Source organism: Papio anubis, chromosome 11 (genome assembly GCF_008728515.1).
Source record: "Papio anubis isolate 15944 chromosome 11, Panubis1.0, whole genome shotgun sequence".
Classification (NCBI taxonomy): domain Eukaryota; kingdom Metazoa; phylum Chordata; class Mammalia; order Primates; family Cercopithecidae; genus Papio; species Papio anubis.
The window spans coordinates 73,765,898-73,786,248 of record NC_044986.1 but is presented as its reverse complement, the minus strand read 5'-3'; the positions used below and the strand labels follow the sequence as shown (position 1 = coordinate 73,786,248).

Genomic DNA, 20,351 nt, shown 5'->3' with positions numbered 1-20,351 from the left:
CTGCGGCTCATTTTCTGTCCTTACATTTGACTATGGGAGTGTGGTCTTGCCTGTCTTGGGCGGTACTTTTTTATTCTTACCCAGCAGAGATCATAAGAATAGTTTTCTAGGCAGATTTTCTTTCCTCAACTGCTTTCTGATAGGCATTTGGCTTTATTTAGGCATCTACAATATATTGGAGTTTAAAACAAATAGATTAAATCTACATTTCTTTCCATAAAAATGTCAGTCTTAAGGAGAGATAGCTTTTATTTCCAGGAAAGTTAGCAGTACTAGGAATTTCTTTAAAATGGAATGTAGTTCCTTTGAAACCTAGTTTAGGATTCTAATGCGGGTAGGCACAGCTCAAATACTTCTGCATTATGTAATGATGCCTAACAAAATTCCAATTAGCAAGCAATAGGTGAAACCTAGTCAATCCTTTTCATTAGAACTGACATAAAATGTTTCTGTCAGCTAAAATGTCTGGAATCTAAATATTCATGCCTCTGTGTCTATAACCCTAGAATCAGCCAGCCAGATTGTTATGTTTCCTCTCCCTTCATCACAGAGAAGAGCTGCTCTGTGCTGTAACATCTGGCCTTGGAGAGAATCAGGATTAAAGCCACTAGAGAGAAGAGACCAAATGATGGACTTATTAAGCTAAGAGGAAATACACTATTTCCTGAGAAAACATTGAATAATTGAGTAAAACCATGGGTTTAACTTAGTATCCAATACACTTCTTACTTTTCCTGTGAAAGGATTAATGCATGTATTCATTTACGGTAGTGAGTACTCACTATGTGCCAGTCACCACTGTTCTAGAAGAGGGTGGACTCGGTGGTGAGCCAGTGATTGAGACACCTGTCCCAGTAGAGCAGATAGTCTGCTGAGGAATGGGCAGGGGCAGGCACCTGAACAAGCAAACGAGATCATTTTAGATTGTGGTAAACCCTATAAAGAGGAATGCGTAATGGTGGCGAAGGACTGGGCTACAGATCGGGTGGTCAGAGAAGACTTCCATGAGCCAACCTTGCAATGATCTGGGAGAAGAACATTCCCGAGAAAAGAAACAGAAGGGAAGACCCAGAGCTGAGGACGATCTGGGAAATGTTTGTGGAGCAGAGACACTGTGTGCAGGGTGTGAAGACATGGAGAGTGGTGATGAGCAAAGACCATGGAAAGCCTTCCAGAGTGAGATAAGGAATCTGAAATGTAATTTTAGTAAGATGGATGCCATGTAATGGCTTTTAGTAGGGAGCAATGTAATCTGATGGATATTTGAAAAGACCATGCTGGCTGCTTTTTGGAGAATGCTGGTGGGGCCCGGGGGCGCTGGGGTAGAGAAGTAAAGCAGGAAGACCTGTGTAGGGCTCTTGGTCCAGATGGAGGTAACAGTAGTGTGAACCATGGTTCTGGCAGTGGAGAGGGAAAAGATAAGTTATTTCACATATATTTAAGATGTAAAGTCAGACCAGGCAAAATGGTTCATGCCTGTAATCCCAGCATGTTGGGAGGCTGAGCTGAGAGGATTATTTGAGTCCAGGAGGTCAAGACTCCAGTGAGCTATGATCATGCACTCCAGCATGGGTGACAGTGAGACTCTGTCTCTTAAAAAAAATAAATAATTTTAAAACAAAATAAAGAGGTAAAGTCAATAAGTCCTATTTGTTTACTTTTAAAAAATGTGTTTCTCGGCCGGGCGCGGTGGCTCAAGCCTGTAATCCCAGCACTTTGGGAGGCCGAGACGGGCGGATCACGAGGTCAGGAGATCGAGACCATCCTGGCTAACACGGTGAAACCCCGTCTCTACTAAGAAATACAAAAAACTAGCCGGGCGAGGTGGCGGGCGCCTGTAGTCCCAGCTACTTGGGAGGCTGAGGCAGGAGAATGGCGTGAACCCGGGAGGCGGAGCTTGCAGTGAGCTGAGATCCGGCCACTGCACTCCAGCCTGGGCAGCACAGTGAGACTCCGTCTCAAAAAAAAAAAAAAAAAAATGTGTTTCTCTACTTACTGGCTCTTCTATTCAAATAGAAGACCTGGAAGCAGGAGCCTCCTCCCTGTGCTGCAGCATCTGGAACCACAAGGGGTGGTGGAAACAGGCACTCCCTGTATGTGTGTGGATGAACGAATGAATGAATGGGCGACAATCGCAGTCTGAATATCAACTGATGTTAAGCATTTGTCAGAACAGGAACCAAGACTGGGTTAAGGTAGGGAGCCAGGACTGGCAACATGACAAAACTCTGCCACTACAAAAAAAAATAGAAAAAATTAGCCAGGCACGGTGGCTGGCTACTTGGGGGGCTGAGGTAGGAGGATCACTTAAGCCCAGGAGGTCGAGGCTGCAGTGAGCGATGACCGTGCCACTGCACTCCAGCATGGCTGACAAAGTGAGACCCTGTCTCAAAAAAATTAAAAAAAAAAAAAAAAAAAAAAGTAGGGAGCAAAACAGCCTGAACAATTACCAAAGGAAAGGATGGTGAAAAGGTCAGACAAGCAAGAACTGTTTATAGAACACACGTTCTGACTGCAGGAACAAAAGCCCAGGGGCATTTGAGAGGAAGCGAGACAGTCCTCTTTCTCCAGCTGGGAAGGAGAGGCTCAGATTCACTCTGTGCTGGGGCTAAGAAGCAGGTGGTCCTCACAGTGACCAAGCTGGGGATGGGAGGTGGGACCTGTGATGGCAGCAGGGTGCAGGGGACCACCCCGAAGAAGCCTCCCCATGCTCCTATGCATCCTCCGTTTACCCTGATATGCCTGCCCTCGGTGTGATCCCTCTGAGCTGCAAGGCCAGATAACAATGACCTTGTCAGACACCACAAAAATAATTGCTCTTCAGGATTTGCGTGGGGCTGCAGGGATTGGAAACGACAGAGGTTTATTGGAACCTTTCAGCTTTTTGGATTTAAAGATTAAGGAGTGAAAGGCAATGGAAAATAACAAATTGGAAATCCCTGGCAGGCTTTCTGGTATGGGCTTGGATGTGTTTGCTGTTGTGTTTTCTATCTTCTCCTCTCCCGGGGCCTCACATGCATGAATCTCCAGTCTTTTCTCTCTGGGGATCACAGGAACCCTGAACAGTGAGTGAGTTATCATTTACCTGTTTATCCCTCAATTTCTGTCAGTACAGTAACTCTGCTTTTATCTGAGAAAGGAGCTCAAGATCCCTTAATCTGTCTAGTTGGTCATTGCTAAAATCCACAGCACTAGTTCTCAGGAGGAGCCCCACCTGGTTGTGCAGGCCCTGGGCACCAAGTTTGACCCTCTGAAAGGACAGCCCTGGCAGGGGGTCCTCCTCTCTGGAGCCAATGGTCTCACGTGGCTGAATCTTGCACGTGAGTACAGGGCTTGGAGCAAGGAAAACCTGTATTCCAGTCCTGACTTGCCACTGACTTTATGACTATAGCAATAAGTAATTATGCATAAAAATAGAAATTTTGATATAAATATTACAAAAAATTAAAAAGCTCAAGAATATTAAAGAAATCCAGAATGTTTGCCTTTGTCACATGACCACTGTCATCATTTTATGCTTTTCTTCTACTTTTACATTTTACATATACCTATAGTTTTCATAGTTTTATCATAGGGAACATGCACTTCATCTTTTCTTTCCTTTTTTTTCCCAGCATTTCCAGTTTGCTATTTTTTAAAAAATTGTGGTGAAAAACACATAACATAAAATTTACCATTTTAATCATTTTTTAAGTGTACAGTTCAGTAATGTTAAGGATGTTCTATTGTTGCAAAACAGGGCTCCAAAACTTTTTCATCTTGCAAACCTGAAACTCTACAGCCATTAAACAATTACTTTTTCCTCTCCCCCCAGCTCCTGGTAATCGCTATTTTAATTTCTACATTCCACTTCTTTAACTTAACATTATATCAAAAATTTTCCTTGTTACAATTTTTGAGCATGTATAATATCCTATAAAGAAGATGTACCAGACTTAAGGCCTATTTTTGGATTTTAAGCTGCTTTCTATTTTTCTTGCTTAATGAACAATTCTGCAATAAGCATCTCTGTTTCTGTAGCATATTTCCATATTTTGTTATATTTTCTTAGACTATATTCCCGGAAATGGAATTAGTTTGATTAATAATGCTGAATTACTTTCTGAAAAGGTTTTATCAGTTTATAATTCCACAGTCGAATTATGAGACTAGGTCATTGTAGAGTCATCTCCACTAGGTGAAACTCCAATATATTGCTATTAAGTAGAATAAATACAATGCTTACTTATTTTTGTTTAATTTGCATTTCTTTTATTTTTACATTTTTAAAGCATTTTTCGAGAATACTATATGGTTATTAACTATAGTCACCATGTTATACAGTAGATATCTTGAATTTATTTCTCTTATTTAACTGACATTTTGTATCCTTTGACCAACATCTACCTAACCACCCTTCCCTCCAACCACCCCAGCCCGTTTCTATGAAATCAGCTTCTTTATATGAGTGAGGTCATGTGATATTTGTCATTCTGTGCATGGCTTATTTAACTTAATATAAACTCTAGGTTCATCCACATTGTTGCAAATGAAAGGATTGATTCTTTTTATGGCTGAATAGTATGCCATTCTGTACATATATCACATTTTCTTTATTCATTCATCTGTTGATGGACACTGAGGTTGATTTTGTACCTTGGCTATTAGGGATAGTGCTGCAAAGAACATGGGAGTGCAGACATCTCTTCAGCACGTTGATTTCATTTCCTCTGAATATATACCCAGTAGTGGGGTTGCTTGATTGTATAGTAGTTCTAGTTTTGGGTTTTTGTGGAACCTTTTTACCATTTTCCACAAAGGAAAATAGTACTAATTTACCTTCCCATCAACAGTGTGCAAGCATTCCTTTTTCCCACATCCTTACCAACACTTACCTTTTGTCTTTTTGATAATAACCCTTCTAACAGGTGTGAAGTGATAGTTCATTGTAGTTTTAATTTGCACTTCCCTGATAAATAGTGATGTCAAACATTTTAAACATTTACTATTGGCTATTTGCATTTCTCCTTTTGAGAAATATATTCAGAAATATCCTTTGCCCATTTCTTAATTGGGCTGTTTGCTTTCTTGCTATTGAGTTGCGTTCTCTATATATTTTGAATATTAAACCCTTATCAGATGTATAGTTTTCAAATATTTTTCTCCCATTCTGTAGGCTGTCTCTTCACTCCATTGATTCTTTCTTTCGTTGGGCCAAGCTTTTTAGTTTGATGTAATCCTCTTTGTCCATTTTTGCTTTCATTGTCTGAGTTTTAGGGGCCATTTCCAAAAAATTATTGCCCAGACCTTTGTCATGGGGCTCTTTCTCAATGTTTTCTTCTAGTAGTTTCACAGTTTTGAATCTTAAGTCATTAATTCATTATGAGTTGGTTTTTGCATATGGTGTGCATTTTTTTTATTTGAACCAAGTTAGCATAAATGGTTTCATTTAATTAATTTATTTAATGATTATTTACTATTCATATTTTCTACTTCATAATGTACCTGTTCATGATTTTTGCCTACTTATCAAATAATGATATAGTATTTTACATACATGCTTTTCACATTACAAAGAATTTATCCTTTCTGTATCATATTTGATTATGTTTTCATTGGGTATTGTCTTGATTATGATTTTTAACATGCAGAATGTTGATGTTTATATGGTGGTGGCAGAGCCTATATTTCAAAGATTGTGTGACTACTTTTACATCTGAAATTAGAAATTCTTCTTTTCAGAGGGCTAAAAATATATACCTACATTTTCCTCAACTTTTCTGTCCTGTGTTATCCATATTTACTTTTTAATTTGTCTCAAACTTATTTCCATTATGGTATGAGGTCCATCATTGAATGATGCCTGTCTTCCTTTTGATTTGTGATGACCTCTTTATTGTCTATAAAATTCTTCTGATATAATAGAGTCTATTTCTCTACTGCTTAGTCATTGTTGCCATTCTTTTATTATTTTCTTATTCTAGTGCTTTGTGGTAAATGTGACTTAGATGATTTTTGCATTTTAGATTTTGATGAAATTTCTTTGTGGCCTAATATGTGGTCAGTTTTTGAGACTGCTCATGGCTGTTATTAAAGAATGTGTGTTCCTGGTTTACTAATATATGTGTGTGTCTTTCTGCCCATCCATTCAGACACATATAGATATGAATATATCCCAAGGGATTAAATGCTACTTAAATATCCGATATTTGTGCATTCTTGTCATATTTGCTTTATCTATCTCAAAGTAATACTTTTAGGTGTATAAAGTTTATTTTTTAGTTACATATTCTTGGTGGATTGTTCCTTTTATCAATATGAGCTATTACTTTTAATTCTTTTTTAATATAATTTTTATATATAATTTTATATAATTTTTTGCAGTAGCTTCCGCTTTATTTGATATAATCATTGCTCTATTTGTTCCTCTGTTGTCAGCATATGCCAGGCACATAATTTCCATTCTTTCGTTTCTAACTTTTCTGTGTGTCGTGTTTACAATGTATGTGTTTTAAATAGCATGCATCTGGAATTTGTTATTGTTGTTGTTTTCACATCATGTGAATCTCTGTCTTTCCATAGGTGAAAGTAATTATAATTTTATTTTATTATGATTGCAAATATATTTGGACTCTTTTACTATTGTAACTGTGTTTTCTGATGAATATAGCTTTTCTTTTTTTCCCCTTTTTGTTGGATGGGTTAAAGTTTTTGTTCTTTTTTACTTTTCTCCATTTGATTAAATTCCTTTGTTCTCTTTTTTTTCCTCTGGGCTATGGAATTTATATCCTTAAGGTTTTGATACATATACTTAAACTAATTTTTTTCTGTGAATATATATGATTGATTGTATCCTATCAAGACAAGAACTTCTGCACACCTTTCTTTTTCCTATTGCCCTCTCTCCTTCACACCTCCGTCTTCTATGTATTTCCAGAGATTTTAATTTTAGATCATTGTTATTATTTATTCATTTAAAACATACTCAGTCAACACATAAACAAATCCATTACTTTTATCTTTTCCATGTTGCTTCTTGTATCTCACTTCTTTTGGATTTATTTTTCTTTCAGCTGGCTAAGTATATATTACTTGCTTCAAATTAATCTGTCCTGAGAATTGTAAAGATATCCTTCTTTTGTTTTCTTGCAACCAGTGAAGCCAGGAGAATTGTGACAATAATTTGGCTCTTGTTGCTTTGAAGGGATTTATTTCTTCACATTGATGTTATAAAATTTCTCCACGATATACTTGGACTTAGGTCTTTTAAAATTTAACCTGCTGGACCGTTAAAAGACCTTTCCAATCTGAGGATACAAGTCATTCTTTTGGTCTAGGAAACTTTAATGTTATTTAAAATGTTTCCTGCTATTTCCTTCATTTTTTCCTTCTGGCAACTCAATTACATGGATATTGAAAACTTTATTCCTGTTTTCTGGATCTCTTAGTTTTACTTTTGCACTTTTCGTTCCTGTGCCCCTTTGCATGAAGATGGCTATGTGACAGTCCAACCCTCTACTTTGCTGTGTGGCTATGTCCATTCTTCTATTAAGTTGGCCTTTTAAGTTTTCGATGTTCAAAATTTTAATTGCTAAGATATTTAGTTGATTTTTTGAGTTGAGATATTTTTTCACAACTCTTTATATTTTTCAAAAAAAATTTTTAAAGCAATTTTTGTTTAATGCTTTGTTAATGTTGTATCCTTAAGGGTCAGTTGTCCTGAGGTATCAGATACACTGCGTTTCGGATTGAAGCGAAAGTCCTGCCTCTTCCTCCAAATGTAGTTGGCAATTACAGGCGCCTGCCACCACGCCACGCCCAGCTAATTTTTGTATTTTTAGTAGAGATAGGGTTTCATCATGTTGACCAGGCTGGTCTCAAACTCCTGACCTCAAGTGATCCGCCTACCTCAGCATCCCAAAGTGCTGGGATTACAGGCGTGAGCCACTGAGCCTGGCAATAGCTGGATGAATTTTCATGAAGAGAATGCATTTGCGAAGCCAATGTTCAGCTCGAGAAACAGACATTATTTCCCGCTCCCCCACCCTCCATCCCTTCTCCTGGCAACTTTCCAATCACCACACCCCACAAAGGTAACCACTCTCCTGACCGTATATCAGTTTTGCTCTGTTCTAAACTTCATATAACTGGGTCGTACAGAGTGACTCTGTGTTGGGCCTCATTCTCTCGATGTTATGCCTGTGTGATTCATCCATGTGGTTATATGTTTTGTCTTTTTTTGTTGAGACAGAGTCCTGCTCAGCCTCCCAAAGTTCTGAGATTACAGGCGTGAGCCACCGTGCCTGGCCTGTTTTGTGCTTATCTTTGCATTTGAGATTTTCTATTAGCCTATATGTGAATGCTGTCTTTGTGTGTTGCAGTTTATCTGGGGGGTACTGAGATATGCTATGGTGTATTTGGTGTATTTCTATTCGGTAACCGGTCTTGGAGACAGTGTGTTTCTTCTAGGAGTTACAGTTTACTCAGGATATTGCTCTATTTTAACATCTCAATTGTAGCTTGCTGCCATGTGCTGGCTACTCCTGTTTGGCACCCCAGTCAATCAGTGTCATTGTCACAGCCTCCCTCTTCCCAGGGTCAGCCACTTCATTTCACCTTTTGGATGGTTGTTTTCTTCTTCATTGTGATCTCTGCGTCCCCCGCCCCGCCACCAACCTCAGTCTCTATGTATTGACCAAAGACATTCTTAATATTCTGTTTATCACTGTGGAGATATATACATGTGTATGTATATGTCTTTCTTTCTCATTATGGAAATATATACATGGAAAATATATGTATATATTTATGTAAATATAAATAAATAAATATATATGTACGCCAAGTCAGTTTCTAACAGAATATCTACCAACATTTTGTCTTTGTCTCTTATGTGTTGTAATCTCGTCTTCCATTCTTTTTGTTCTTGTGGGATTTTGCTATTTCCTACCCCCCCAACATTTGTATTACTTTAGTGAAGTTTTGAGAGGAGGCAGAGATAAACTGTTGTGATCCATCTGCTATGTTTAACTAGAATGCTCTGGATTATCATTTTAATTCATTGATGAATTATTTATATTGGTCTTTTATATAGAATTTTGGCATCTATACTCTTAGTGATACAGATGCTTCTCAACTTAACCATGGGGTTACATCCTCACAAACCCATCATAAACTGAAAATATTTTAAGTTTGAGAATGCATTTAATACCCGTCACCTACTAAACATCATAGCTGAGGCTACCCTATCTTAAACATGCTCAGAACACTTACATTACCTACAGTTGGGCAAAGTCATCTAACACAAAGCCTATTTTATAATAAAGTGCTGAAAATGTAGTGTAATTTATTGAATACTGTACTGAAAGTGAAAAACAGAATGGTTGTGTGAGTACTTAAAGTATGGTTTCTGATGAATGGGTATCACTTTTGCACCACTGAAAAGTCAGAAAATCATAAGCTGAACCATTGTAAGTTGCGGGCCATTTCTATTTTATTTTTGTGCTTTGAGAGTCAGTTTTTGGTCCCCAGTTTATGTTTATTTTATAACATAAGTTAGTAGCTTTCCGTCTCGTATTGTATTATGGAACAGTTTAGAATTTTAATGAAATGGATGTACAATAATTTAATCATAAATTATATATGGGTACAGATTCTTTAAGGGAAGCTGTTAATATATATTTCAATTTATATCTCAATTGTTATCCTATAATGGATTTCTTTTTTGTGTATATCAAGTTTCAAAGTTTATCTTTTGCAGAAAGCCATCCCCCTCACTGAGGTTTTTCACAGATTTATTAGTATATCATTGTGGATAAATTTTTTTCTTTTTTTATTGTATCAGCCAGGACTTTATTTTATGTTATTTGTTTTCTTGTTGCTATTGTTTGCTCCCATAAAATTCTACAGATTTTTAAAATTTTTTTTCAAATTTGTTGGTTTTCTGGTTATTTAGTCATAAACGCTAAACTAAAAAATCAACTTTCTCCTATTGTCAGGACTACTTTTCCCCCAAAATCTTAAGCTGAATGCTTTATTTTATAAGTAATCTCTTATTGTATTATTGATTTAACTTCCAGTTAGCCAGTATGTTCCTTAAAATTGATTTAAATAGACTGGTAGTGTGCTTAGTGGATAGATTACTGGTTTTAAATTACTCAAGTGATTACTCGGGTTAAGGGAAATTTGCTATTTGGAGAAAAAATAAAGCATTCTCCTTTTGGCATACTACTAGCTAAAATAAATAAATACATCAAGATGGATTCACAAGTTAGAGGTTACAAAAAGAAAATAAAAGATACTCTAAAGCAGTGATTCCCAAACTTGGCTGTACACTGGACCCATCATCATCCATCATCTGGCTGTACATTAGAATCTTCTTGATTAGAAAAATAAAGCTTGGTCCTTTTGCCACACTGTTAACCAAAATAAATAAATAAATACATCAAAATGGATTAACAAGTTAAAAGTTAAAGAAAATATATTCGGAACCACTGGTTCCCAAACTTGGCTGCATATTCAAATCAGAATTTTTAAAAATTCTGATGCCCAGCTTGTATCCCAGACCCGCTGAATCTGGTGGGAGGCAGGCCCCAGTGTTGCTTTAAAATCCTCTGGGGATTGCAATGGCAGAGAAATCTGGGGACCACTGCCCTATAGCCTTGTTTTCCCAAAGTGTGGTCTTCTGACCAACAGCATTGACAACAGCTTAGAACTTATTAGAAATGCGGAGTATCAGACCCCATCTGAGACCCACTGAGTCAGAATCCGGATGTGTACACATGCCAGGTGATTCGTGTGCACAATGGATTTGAATTCCATGCCTCCAAAGCAAGCGTAGCAAGTTAGTGCCCGTGGCCTATTTATATGAGTAACATTTTACTGGAATATGGTCACACCTATTTGTTTTCCTATTATTTACAGCAAAGTTGAGTCATTGTGACAGAATCTAAAATATTTATTAATATTTACTGTATGTTGATTTACAGAAAAAGTTTGCAATGCTGCTCATCCTGGATGGCTCATGGGAATCACTCCGGAGCCTTAAAACTCCTTCTGCCTGACCGTACCCCAGGCCCATTAAATCAGAATGCGGATAGGGGGTGCTGAGACCCAGGTGTCAACAATTCTGAAAGTTTCCCAGGTGATTTAAATGTACAGTTAAAGTTCGGAACCAGTGCCCTAAAAGTACAAAGAAAAAATATATAGATGCAGTAAATATACATATATATATATATATATCTGTAGGATGGGGACGGCCTCTTTTTGGATATTAAAAAAAGGGAACATGATGGAAAGAGGGAACTTGATGGAAAGATCGATATATTTTAGAATTCAGGGGGAAAGAAACCCACCTTAAGTAAAATTTGACAGTAAGAAAAACATTTTAAGCCAAATTGAGAAGAATGAAGAACTGTGGGAAATACTATATGGTATACAAAATCTTCTTTATATAAGAACACAAGTATATTACTACAAATAAGATAAATACACCGGCAGACTGGCAAGGCCATTCTAAAGCACTTTAGAGCAGAAAATAAAATGACTAATAATTATATGAAAAAATCTTTAGTTTCATTTGTTAAGATAGAAAAGCAAAATAAAACAGCCATGAGCTCTTATTTGGGGTCTATCAAATTGGAATTATTTAACTGTTTTTTAAAAATTTTTAATTTTTTTTGAGATGGACTGTCACTCTGTTGCCTGGGGTGGAGTGCAGTGGTGAGATCTCGGCTCACTGCAACCTCACCTCCGAGGTTCAAGCGATTCTCCTACCTCAGCCTCCGGAGTAGCTGGGAGTACAGGCACGTACCACCACACCTGATTAATTTTTTGTATTTTTGGTAGAGACAGGGTTTTACCATGTTGGCCAGGCTGATCTTGAACTCCTGACCTCAAGTGATCAGTCCACTTCAGCCTCCCAAAGTGCTGGGATTACAGGCATGAGCCACTATGCCTGGCCTCAAATTGGGATTGTTGACCTGCCTCCCTCCCTCCCTCCCTCCCTCCTTTCCTTCCTTCCTTCCTTCCTTCTTTCCTTCCTTCCTTCCTTCCTTCGTATTTTCTCTATCACAGTACTCAATACAGTGGGAATGCAGGCAAAAGAGCATTTGCATACTGAAGGGAATGCTAATTGTGAGGACAAGTTGGCAAGATGTATCACAAGTCTTGAAAGTGCTTGCTTGAGGCCGGGCGCGGTGGCTCACGCCTGTAATCCCAGCACTTTGGGAGGCTGAGGTGGGTGGATCATGAGGTCAGGAGATCGAGACCATCCTGGCTAACACGGTGAAACTCCGTCTCTACTAAAAATACAAAAAAATTAGCCGGGAGTGATGACGGGCACCTATAGTCCCAGCTACTCTGGAGGATGAGGCAGGAGAATGGTGTGAACCCGGGAGGCAGAGCTTGCAGTGAGCCGAGATCACCCCACTGCACTCCAGCCTGGGCGACAGAGTGAGACTGTCTCAAAAAAAAAAAAAAAAAAAAAGGGGGGGGGGGGGGGGGAAGTGCGTGCTTGAGTCCTAATGTCTGAATTGGAGCTGACTGGCTGAAGTCTGTACGGGGCAGTGACTGCAAGTTTGGGCTTTGTGGAGTTTGTCACATTTTGGGGTGAAACCTGGCTCTGTTGCTTTCAAACTGTGTTGAATACACTGTCTCGCTTGTTTCTCCTTAGCTATTTTCTTCTGTTGTATGTATTTTTTTTTAAAAAAGATACAGTTAGAAGTTTTAGTGTTTGTAAGTAATTTAATATACTAGATCATCAATAATAATAATAGATTGATGTCATTGTCAACATCATCATTTCACCAGTAATTTAAAATAACAGTAACACTATATATACTCTGCGTGTATGTGTATGTGGTGTGTTTCTGGGCTTTCTAGTCCATTTTGATGACTTTTCTGTGGCGTGTGTACACTTCTATGCTATTGTAATACTCCACCTTCATATGATGAAATCACCATTTACTGAGTGCCTCTAGTATGCACACATGCACTCTTAGAATGCTTGGTCTTCCGCTATGCAGATCACCAGGGTAGGATTTAATGCCCATGCCTGTGAGGGAATAGGGGTGGAGAACTCAGGCTGGGTGCAACTGCCTGGGAAGCCTCAGCCCATCCCACAGGAAGCAGTGCCACTAGATGGCCCTTCAGAGTTATCCCAAATCAAGGCAAGGCAGCCGACCTTTGTTCCTATGTCAGCCAGCCTTTGTGTGTGTGTTGGGGTGGTGGGGGGCACCACCACCGACAGGGGATGTAGCCCCAGGTGAGGCAGCTCCTTGTAGCAGAGGGCAATTCTCATGAAGGGACTAGCTGTGAGCCTTTAGCAGGTCACTCTTCAACAGCCCAGGACAAATAAGATCCCTGAAGAGGGGATCTGGGCTGTACCCTACAGCATCCGCTATAGCTCATGTCTTTTATTCATTTAATCATTAATATGATACCCTAGTATTTTATTTAGGATTATTGTTATCAGTCATTAGTGTGATAAGCTTGCCATTAAAAAAAAATGCATGGGGAACCTGTGTTCAGGTAATGCCAATTTTCTAAACCAATATAGATCATGGGAAAACATAGATAAGTCCATTTTTAAGACTTGATCATATAATAGTGAATAGATAGAGAAGTTTACTATTTTTTGAAAGTGTAAAAACCTCACTTGTAAAACTCTCTGAACCTGGAAACTTTTGTGGAGGGCATATAATTCCTGGCTTTTGGTACATACACATTTTCTTCTTCACAACTCTATTTATAGCTATTTTGTGTTGCCTTAGAAAATCATTTATTTCAGATATTTTATAGAATAAAAATAATAAAAGGTATTATAAAACAGAGGAGATGAATACTTGCCACCAAAGAGTTCCCCCTCTCACCTCGCTTTTCTTGGTCTCCTCTCTTAGCCTGAAGTCGCTGTCTATAGTCTTCTGGGCTCTTTCTGGGTATAGCCAGAGCGGTCATTGGTTAAGGCTTTTCCCTGATGAGGCTACTTTCTACTTCCTAAGAGTGCAGCCCTGACCTCTCTCAGGGGACCCTGCAGGGCTTGTGGCTTTTCCCTTTAGTAGGTGACGTATAGTCTCAGAATTCTGAATGTGGATTATCTAACCTTTAACTCTGCCATCTAATTCTTTCTCAAAACTTTGATTCACTCATTCAGTTCAAACAAGGATTTACTGAACCTTCACCTTATGCCAGACAGTATGTTCGATGTTGGAAATATAGCCCTGAACAAAACAGACATCAGCTCCTCCCCTCGTAGAACTGATGCTACAGAGAGGGAGACAGAAAGTAACCACACAATGGAGATGCCAGTGCTTCATACTGAGGAGAAAAGTAAGGCAGGAAAGAGGATAGGGAGTTGTACGGGTGGTGTGGGAGGATTTACATGTTTTGGTCAGGTAGCCAGGGAAAGCCATGCTGATCAAAGGACATTGAGTAAGAACCTGAAGGAGGTGAGGGAGTGTGCCATGTGGGCATCTGGTGAACAGCGTTCCAGGCAGAGAGGCTGCATGTGCAGAGGTCCTGGGTCAGTAGCATGCCTGTGTGTTCAAGGCTCACTGAAGACATCTGCCAGATCAGCAGACAGTAGTAGGAGTGGCCGTAGGAAGCCATCAGATCCAAAAGGAGATAGTGCTGGTGGTGGGGTGGTGTTGCTTTAAGCTGTTGGAGGACTTTGACTTTTACTCTGTGTGAAATGGGGGGCATTGAAGGCTTCTGAGTAGAGACCACAAGGGGTCCAGGGCAGAAAGCAGTTAGGAAGCTGATATGGTTTGGCTGTGTCCCCACCCAAATCTCATCTTGAATTGTAGTTCCCATAATACCCACATGTTGTAGGAGGGACCCTGTGGAAGGTAATTGAATCATGGGGGCAGTTACCCCTATGCTGCTGTTCCTGTGATAGTGAGTGAGTTCTCACAAGATCTGCTGGTTTCATAATGGGCTTTTCCCTTTTTGCTGGATACTTCTCCTTCCTGCCACCATGTGAAGTAGGATGTGTTTTCTTCCCCTTCTACCATGACTGTAAGTTTCCTGAGGCTTCTCCAGCCGTGTGGAACTGTGAGTCAATTAAACCTCTTTCCTTTATAAATTACCCAGTCTTGGGTATGTCTTTATTAGCAGAGTAAGAAAATACAGAAGCTATTGTGAATGATTCCTGAAAGACCAACCATTTCCCCAGATAGTCTGGCTTGATCTGAGGATAAAATGTAGATGGACTTTTTTAACCTATGGAGAACTTCACTGACTCATTTGCATTAATGAAACTCAGTGCCATAAAAATGCCCAGTATGAGACAGTCAAATAAGTAAAGGCCACCCTTGTTCAGCCCACAGGGGTCTTGTTCCTGCATCACCCTGGATCCCTTTTGCAAGGAGACATTTCCCTCTGGTCTCCATGTTGGGAAAAATAAATGATTCTCCTGCAAGCCAGTTTGTTTTCTCTCTTATGTATACACTATTAATCTTATCCTGTCTCCCTGCTTGCTTTTGTTAAGAAGGTGTTCAGAGCTAGATCTGCAGTTTGTCTCTAGCAAGAGTATAGGACCCTGTGGGCTCTGCATTCATTTCTTTCCTCCCTTTTACTTTCATGTACCTTAATTAAAAGAAAAGCTTTTATTCTACTATATTTGCATGACTCACTCAAATGTGGCAAGCTGCCTATCACCAACGGATATATGATACAAACACCATCGTTTAAAGATAAAAAGAAGAAATCCAGTTTGAAGTTTAGGTTGTTTGTATTCTATTTTTAGTTTCATAAATAAAAGTATATCTATGCACACACAGAATTTTCAGGATTAAACCCTAAGCAGCTAATACATTGCTAGCGTGTATTTCTACAGGAGTGCCTCTTACCTATGGTTTTGCTTCCTGAGGTTTCAGTTACCCCCAGACAACTTTAGTCTGAAAATATTAAATAGAAAATTCCAGAAATAAACAATTCACAAGTTTTAAGTTGCATGCTGTCCTGCTTGGCCCCATCTGGGACAAGAATCCTCCCTTTGTCCGACACATCCGTGCCATCTGCACCCCCTGGCCATTAGTCTCTCAGTGTCCTTCAGTGGGCAGACCCATGTCTTGCTGTAACCCATGTTACCTGTGTTCAAGTAACCCTTATTTTACTTAATAATGGCCCCAAAGCACAAATGTAGTGATGCTAGTACATATTGTCATAATTGTTCTGTTTTATTATTGTCATTATTAATCCCTTCCTGTGTCTAATTTATACGTTAAACTTTACCATAGGTGTGTATATACGATACATATAGGATTTGGCACTATCTGAGGTTTCAGGCATCCACTGGGAGGTCTTGGAATGTATCAGGCATCCACTGGGAGGTCTTGATGAACATGGAAGAGCGTTGTTATCTTTGATAGTTTCAGTGCTAACTGCCAGTCGCCTTCTACTCCACGTTTCTAAATGTGTCGTTTTAGCTCAGCAATATGTGACAGTGATACTGGTATGAGATAACAGTGTAGGTTGGGCTGGAAGGTTAGGACCAGCAGTAGAGTCTGTTATAAATTTAAATTCCAGCCCTTGCCCCCTCCCATTCTAATTTAGCAAGTCTTGTGAATCTCTTTGGAAACTTTATGCGCACACTGAGCAAACAATGTATTTTTTGAGACCTTAGAATTTTAAATGGTTTTTTTGTTACCTTTATTCTTGAACAACCACTTGACTGGGTATAAAAATCTTGGGTTGGATTCTGTTTGTCTAAAAATTCTGAGAATTGCCCAATTGCCATTTAACACTTATTGTTAAATATAATGATCTTAGTTACATTAACGGTAAATAACCCCATCAACACTGATGGTTTATTTTTATTGCTTGATTTTAATACTTGAAATGTGAAAATGAAAAGCCAGATGCTTCTCGGCATTGGTCTCTAAAAAGTTGATCCTTCATTTCACCTTTTAGTCTCCATTTTTTTGTATCTCAAAAGTTCTTTTCTGTTATGTCCTGGCCTTTGCTTATGATCAATGTGCTGTTTGGACTTCCCTTTGAAACACATTTTATCCATGGTTGGATCTCTATGATCTCCACTGTTTCTATTTTCTGAAGTTTCATCTTTTTTTCTTCTCCCTTTCCCTTATTTTCTCTGCTTTCTGAGATGACTTCTTAGTTTTGTACTCCTCGCCGTGATCGGTTTTCAGCAGTGCAAAGTCAGCCTTTCATCAGCTCAGTTACGACTGTGCTTTTGGCCGTGAGCCTTTTTATTTCATCAACATCCCGTCTCATCTCTGCAATTATTTAATAAAAGTTATATAAGTATTATTTGGCATAGAAGGAGAATGTTTTCAAAAAAAAGTCTTCTGTTCATGATGGTTAATCCTTTTCAGATGAGAAATTATTTTTTTTGAGCCAATCCTTTTCTTCCTCTTTCCTTGTACAGTCAGATTTCCCCCCACCCCATGAGCTTTAAGTTAATTTTCCCTTATTACCTAAACAGCTCCACGGTGGGCGCCGTTAGCATACTCCTTGTTCAAGTAGAAGGTAGTAAGGATTCCTTCCCACTGCTGTGCCCTAGGCTGCCGTTTACTGGCTCACAGGTGTGGGAGAACAAAGCCCCACCCACGGGTGTGGAGTTGTCTGTCAGCTCCACGCACTGGAAGGCTTCACACTGCCTTTGGCACGTGGTGGTGCTTCATAAAATGCTTCTAGAAAGTCCGCAAAAGAAAATCCCCTTGGGAGTGGGTGTGACATTCATTGTGTCCCAAAGCGATGATAAACCGGCATGTTGTAAGTAATTCCTTTGCATGATAGCCAGATTGTTATAGCCCAGGACTGACTCTGAATGTTTTGACTCATGAATTTCACCTGAGCAGAAATATAATTCACTCTTAGCTATTAAAACATAATAATTTGCATTTTTAAAATGTGCTTGATGTGTTTTCCTTCTCCATCTCTCTTCTGCCACCTAAACACTGATGCTTCTTTTCCATTCAAGAGAGGTCGTTGATTTAGAAAGGACAAACCATTTATCTTAACACTTAATAAACGGGGAACTATATAAATTTTGAATCCAGAAGTTGTGGGATGTGATATCTTACCAATCTTTTTTTTTATTGGGAGGAAAATATAGAAGTTTATAGAAAACAGATAACACTGTGGGCTGTACTCTTCATTTTATCAGGGCTGAAGATAAAGATAAAAAATAAAATCCATCAAAGACATAAGGTTATCCGATTTATTCTCAATCTGCTCTTAGCGCAAGGGTTACCCTGAGCAATAACAATTCCTAGGATTTTTCAGAGACAAAATCCTGCCAGACAACTAGGTGACTTAGAAACAGTGCTTTCAGTCAGAGATCACTAAATGAAAAGTCTCATTAACCTGGCTTCTCCCCACGAGCCCTTCCTCTAAAGAGGTTCCGAACAGGCCACCTTTATAAAGAGAAAGTCCATTTACCAGTCGAGATTAAACCAGTCAAGAATCAGAATGAAGGAATATGTCCGAGGTACCAGCTGGTTTATCTTCTGCAAGAACTTCCCATGCCTTCGACCCTTGGGAACTGTAAATCAAATGGCAGACTGTGAACATTAAAACCACGCATTGAAAATAATGCATCTCTATTTCATTCTTTTTTCCAGGTTTGAGATTTTTAAGAGCTCTGAGACTGATACAGTTTTCAGAAATTTTGCAGTTTCTGAATATTCTTAAAACAAGGTAAGATGTTCTTTGTCATATTTTTTTCCTTCCAGTCCCCTATGCCAAGTTGCAAATATCAGGTGTGCTTGCTTTCATCACAATGACATTATTAATAGTTATATTATTCACAAAAAGAGTGATCTAACATGGAGAGGGAGAGAAAACCCAGAGTAGGGTTTGGGTTGCTCTCTTCTGCAGGGCCAGGGAATTATGTGGTGAAAAGAGAGCAACAGCTGTGCATGCAGGGAAGTGGGGACGATTGTAGGAACATAGCTGATATCTGGGTGCCCAGTGGGGTTGCCCAGATAAGAGTCACGGTGTCACGGGGAGAGGCGCGCAGTGAATGAGGGATAGATTTGCTCATTGATTGGGAAGTCCTTGCTGCCAGATTCTAAATCGCCCCTTTATTACATCACTAAATAAGAAATTGAACCCAGTCGTAAAGGCAATGGAAGCAATGCTGTGAGAGGCAATCACAAACCTCATACGGCAAACAGAAAATCATTTCATTTCAAAGCACATTTTAGATGTTCACTTTATATCCATATAGCCCTTGGGGCTTGCTCCGTGAATTGCCTTTTGGGGGAAAACCTACAAACCTCCTGCCGAATGCACCATGAATACTTCTGTTAACTGCGTTATGATCTGGAAAACACAACTGGACCAGGAGGAAAAGCCCCCAGAGGATCCCTTTCCTGATGACCTGCTGGCTTGCAGAGCTGGCCTGAAACCAGGGCTGTCTTGATGAATAAACTAATAAAAGAGGTTAGACGTGCTCTAATGGAGAATAAGTACAGGCCATAAATTTCTCTTCTAGGAAATTACACTCTAGGAAGCTCACTTCTAATGTTCCATTTCCTCTTTGGTTGCCCTTCACGCATTTGATAAATGATTAAAAACAGGACACCTCCATATTTTGTGATTTGTAATTAATATATCTGCAGTTTGGAGGATTAGATTCAGCATCATTTTCCTGGTAACACAGGCTGGGACCCAGCTTCCTGAATGAACCTGACACAGCCAACAAATTCAACCTATGATTGGCTTTACTCCTTGGGTGTTGGTGGTTTTTTTCTTTCCCCTGCTTGTTTATTTTGTTTTGCTTTAATTCCAATTGGTTTCCTCTCTCTGACTGCTCATCTATGTGACTGTGAGGTCAAATTCACTTTCTATTAGCCAAGTTGAAAAGAAAAAGAGAATCCAATGGCACTGAAGTCTTTAAAAGTATGTCCTCCTGCCTTTTACTGTTCATTATCCTGAGATAAGAATGTGTCAGTCCTCTATTTATTAGCAATAATGTAATATTATTCATATACAGTGAATATTATATTTCTTCATATTTTTCTGAGTGCCAATAAGCTTGATTTCTGCCTTTTAATTATTACTTTTGAAATGTAAATGATCAATGAAGCTAGCATCTCTTCAATATTTGCCTATGTCAGATTCACTCCACTAGACTGTGTTTTGAAGGTGGAATGGGTGAGTACCCGGCACCAAGCATAGAGCCTTGTCCTTAAGAGACACTTATTTTTCTGGTAGGGGTGGTGTTTTGTGACACTCTCTAATGTCAGGTAGTGTCTGTCTCTCCCTGTTTCACAATCACATCATATGTTAAGGGAATTTTTATTCTCTGATGCCAGCTTTGAGAAGTTTCCATTGCTCTGAGGAATACTGTCTACTCCCTGGACTGTTGTAGGACTTGAGAGAATGATGGACCATCTGAATGTTTT

General features: G+C 39.1%; 1 protein-coding gene across 49 annotated transcripts in view; it reads left to right on the top strand.

Moving 5' to 3' along the window:
* KCNMA1 (potassium calcium-activated channel subfamily M alpha 1) overlaps positions 1–20,351 on the top strand; it is a 766,524-nt gene that overhangs the window by 497,612 nt on the left and 248,561 nt on the right. For 48 of the 49 annotated variants that reach the window (XM_021943995.2, XM_017962870.3, XM_017962890.2 and 45 more), the window contains one exon: positions 18,564–18,639. In XM_021943995.2, the coding sequence (XP_021799687.1) occupies positions 18,564–18,639 (76 nt within the window). Of the gene's footprint in view, positions 1–2,437; positions 2,955–18,563; positions 18,640–20,351 lie in introns of those variants that run through there. The other variant, XM_021943994.2, reaches the window with a different exon arrangement.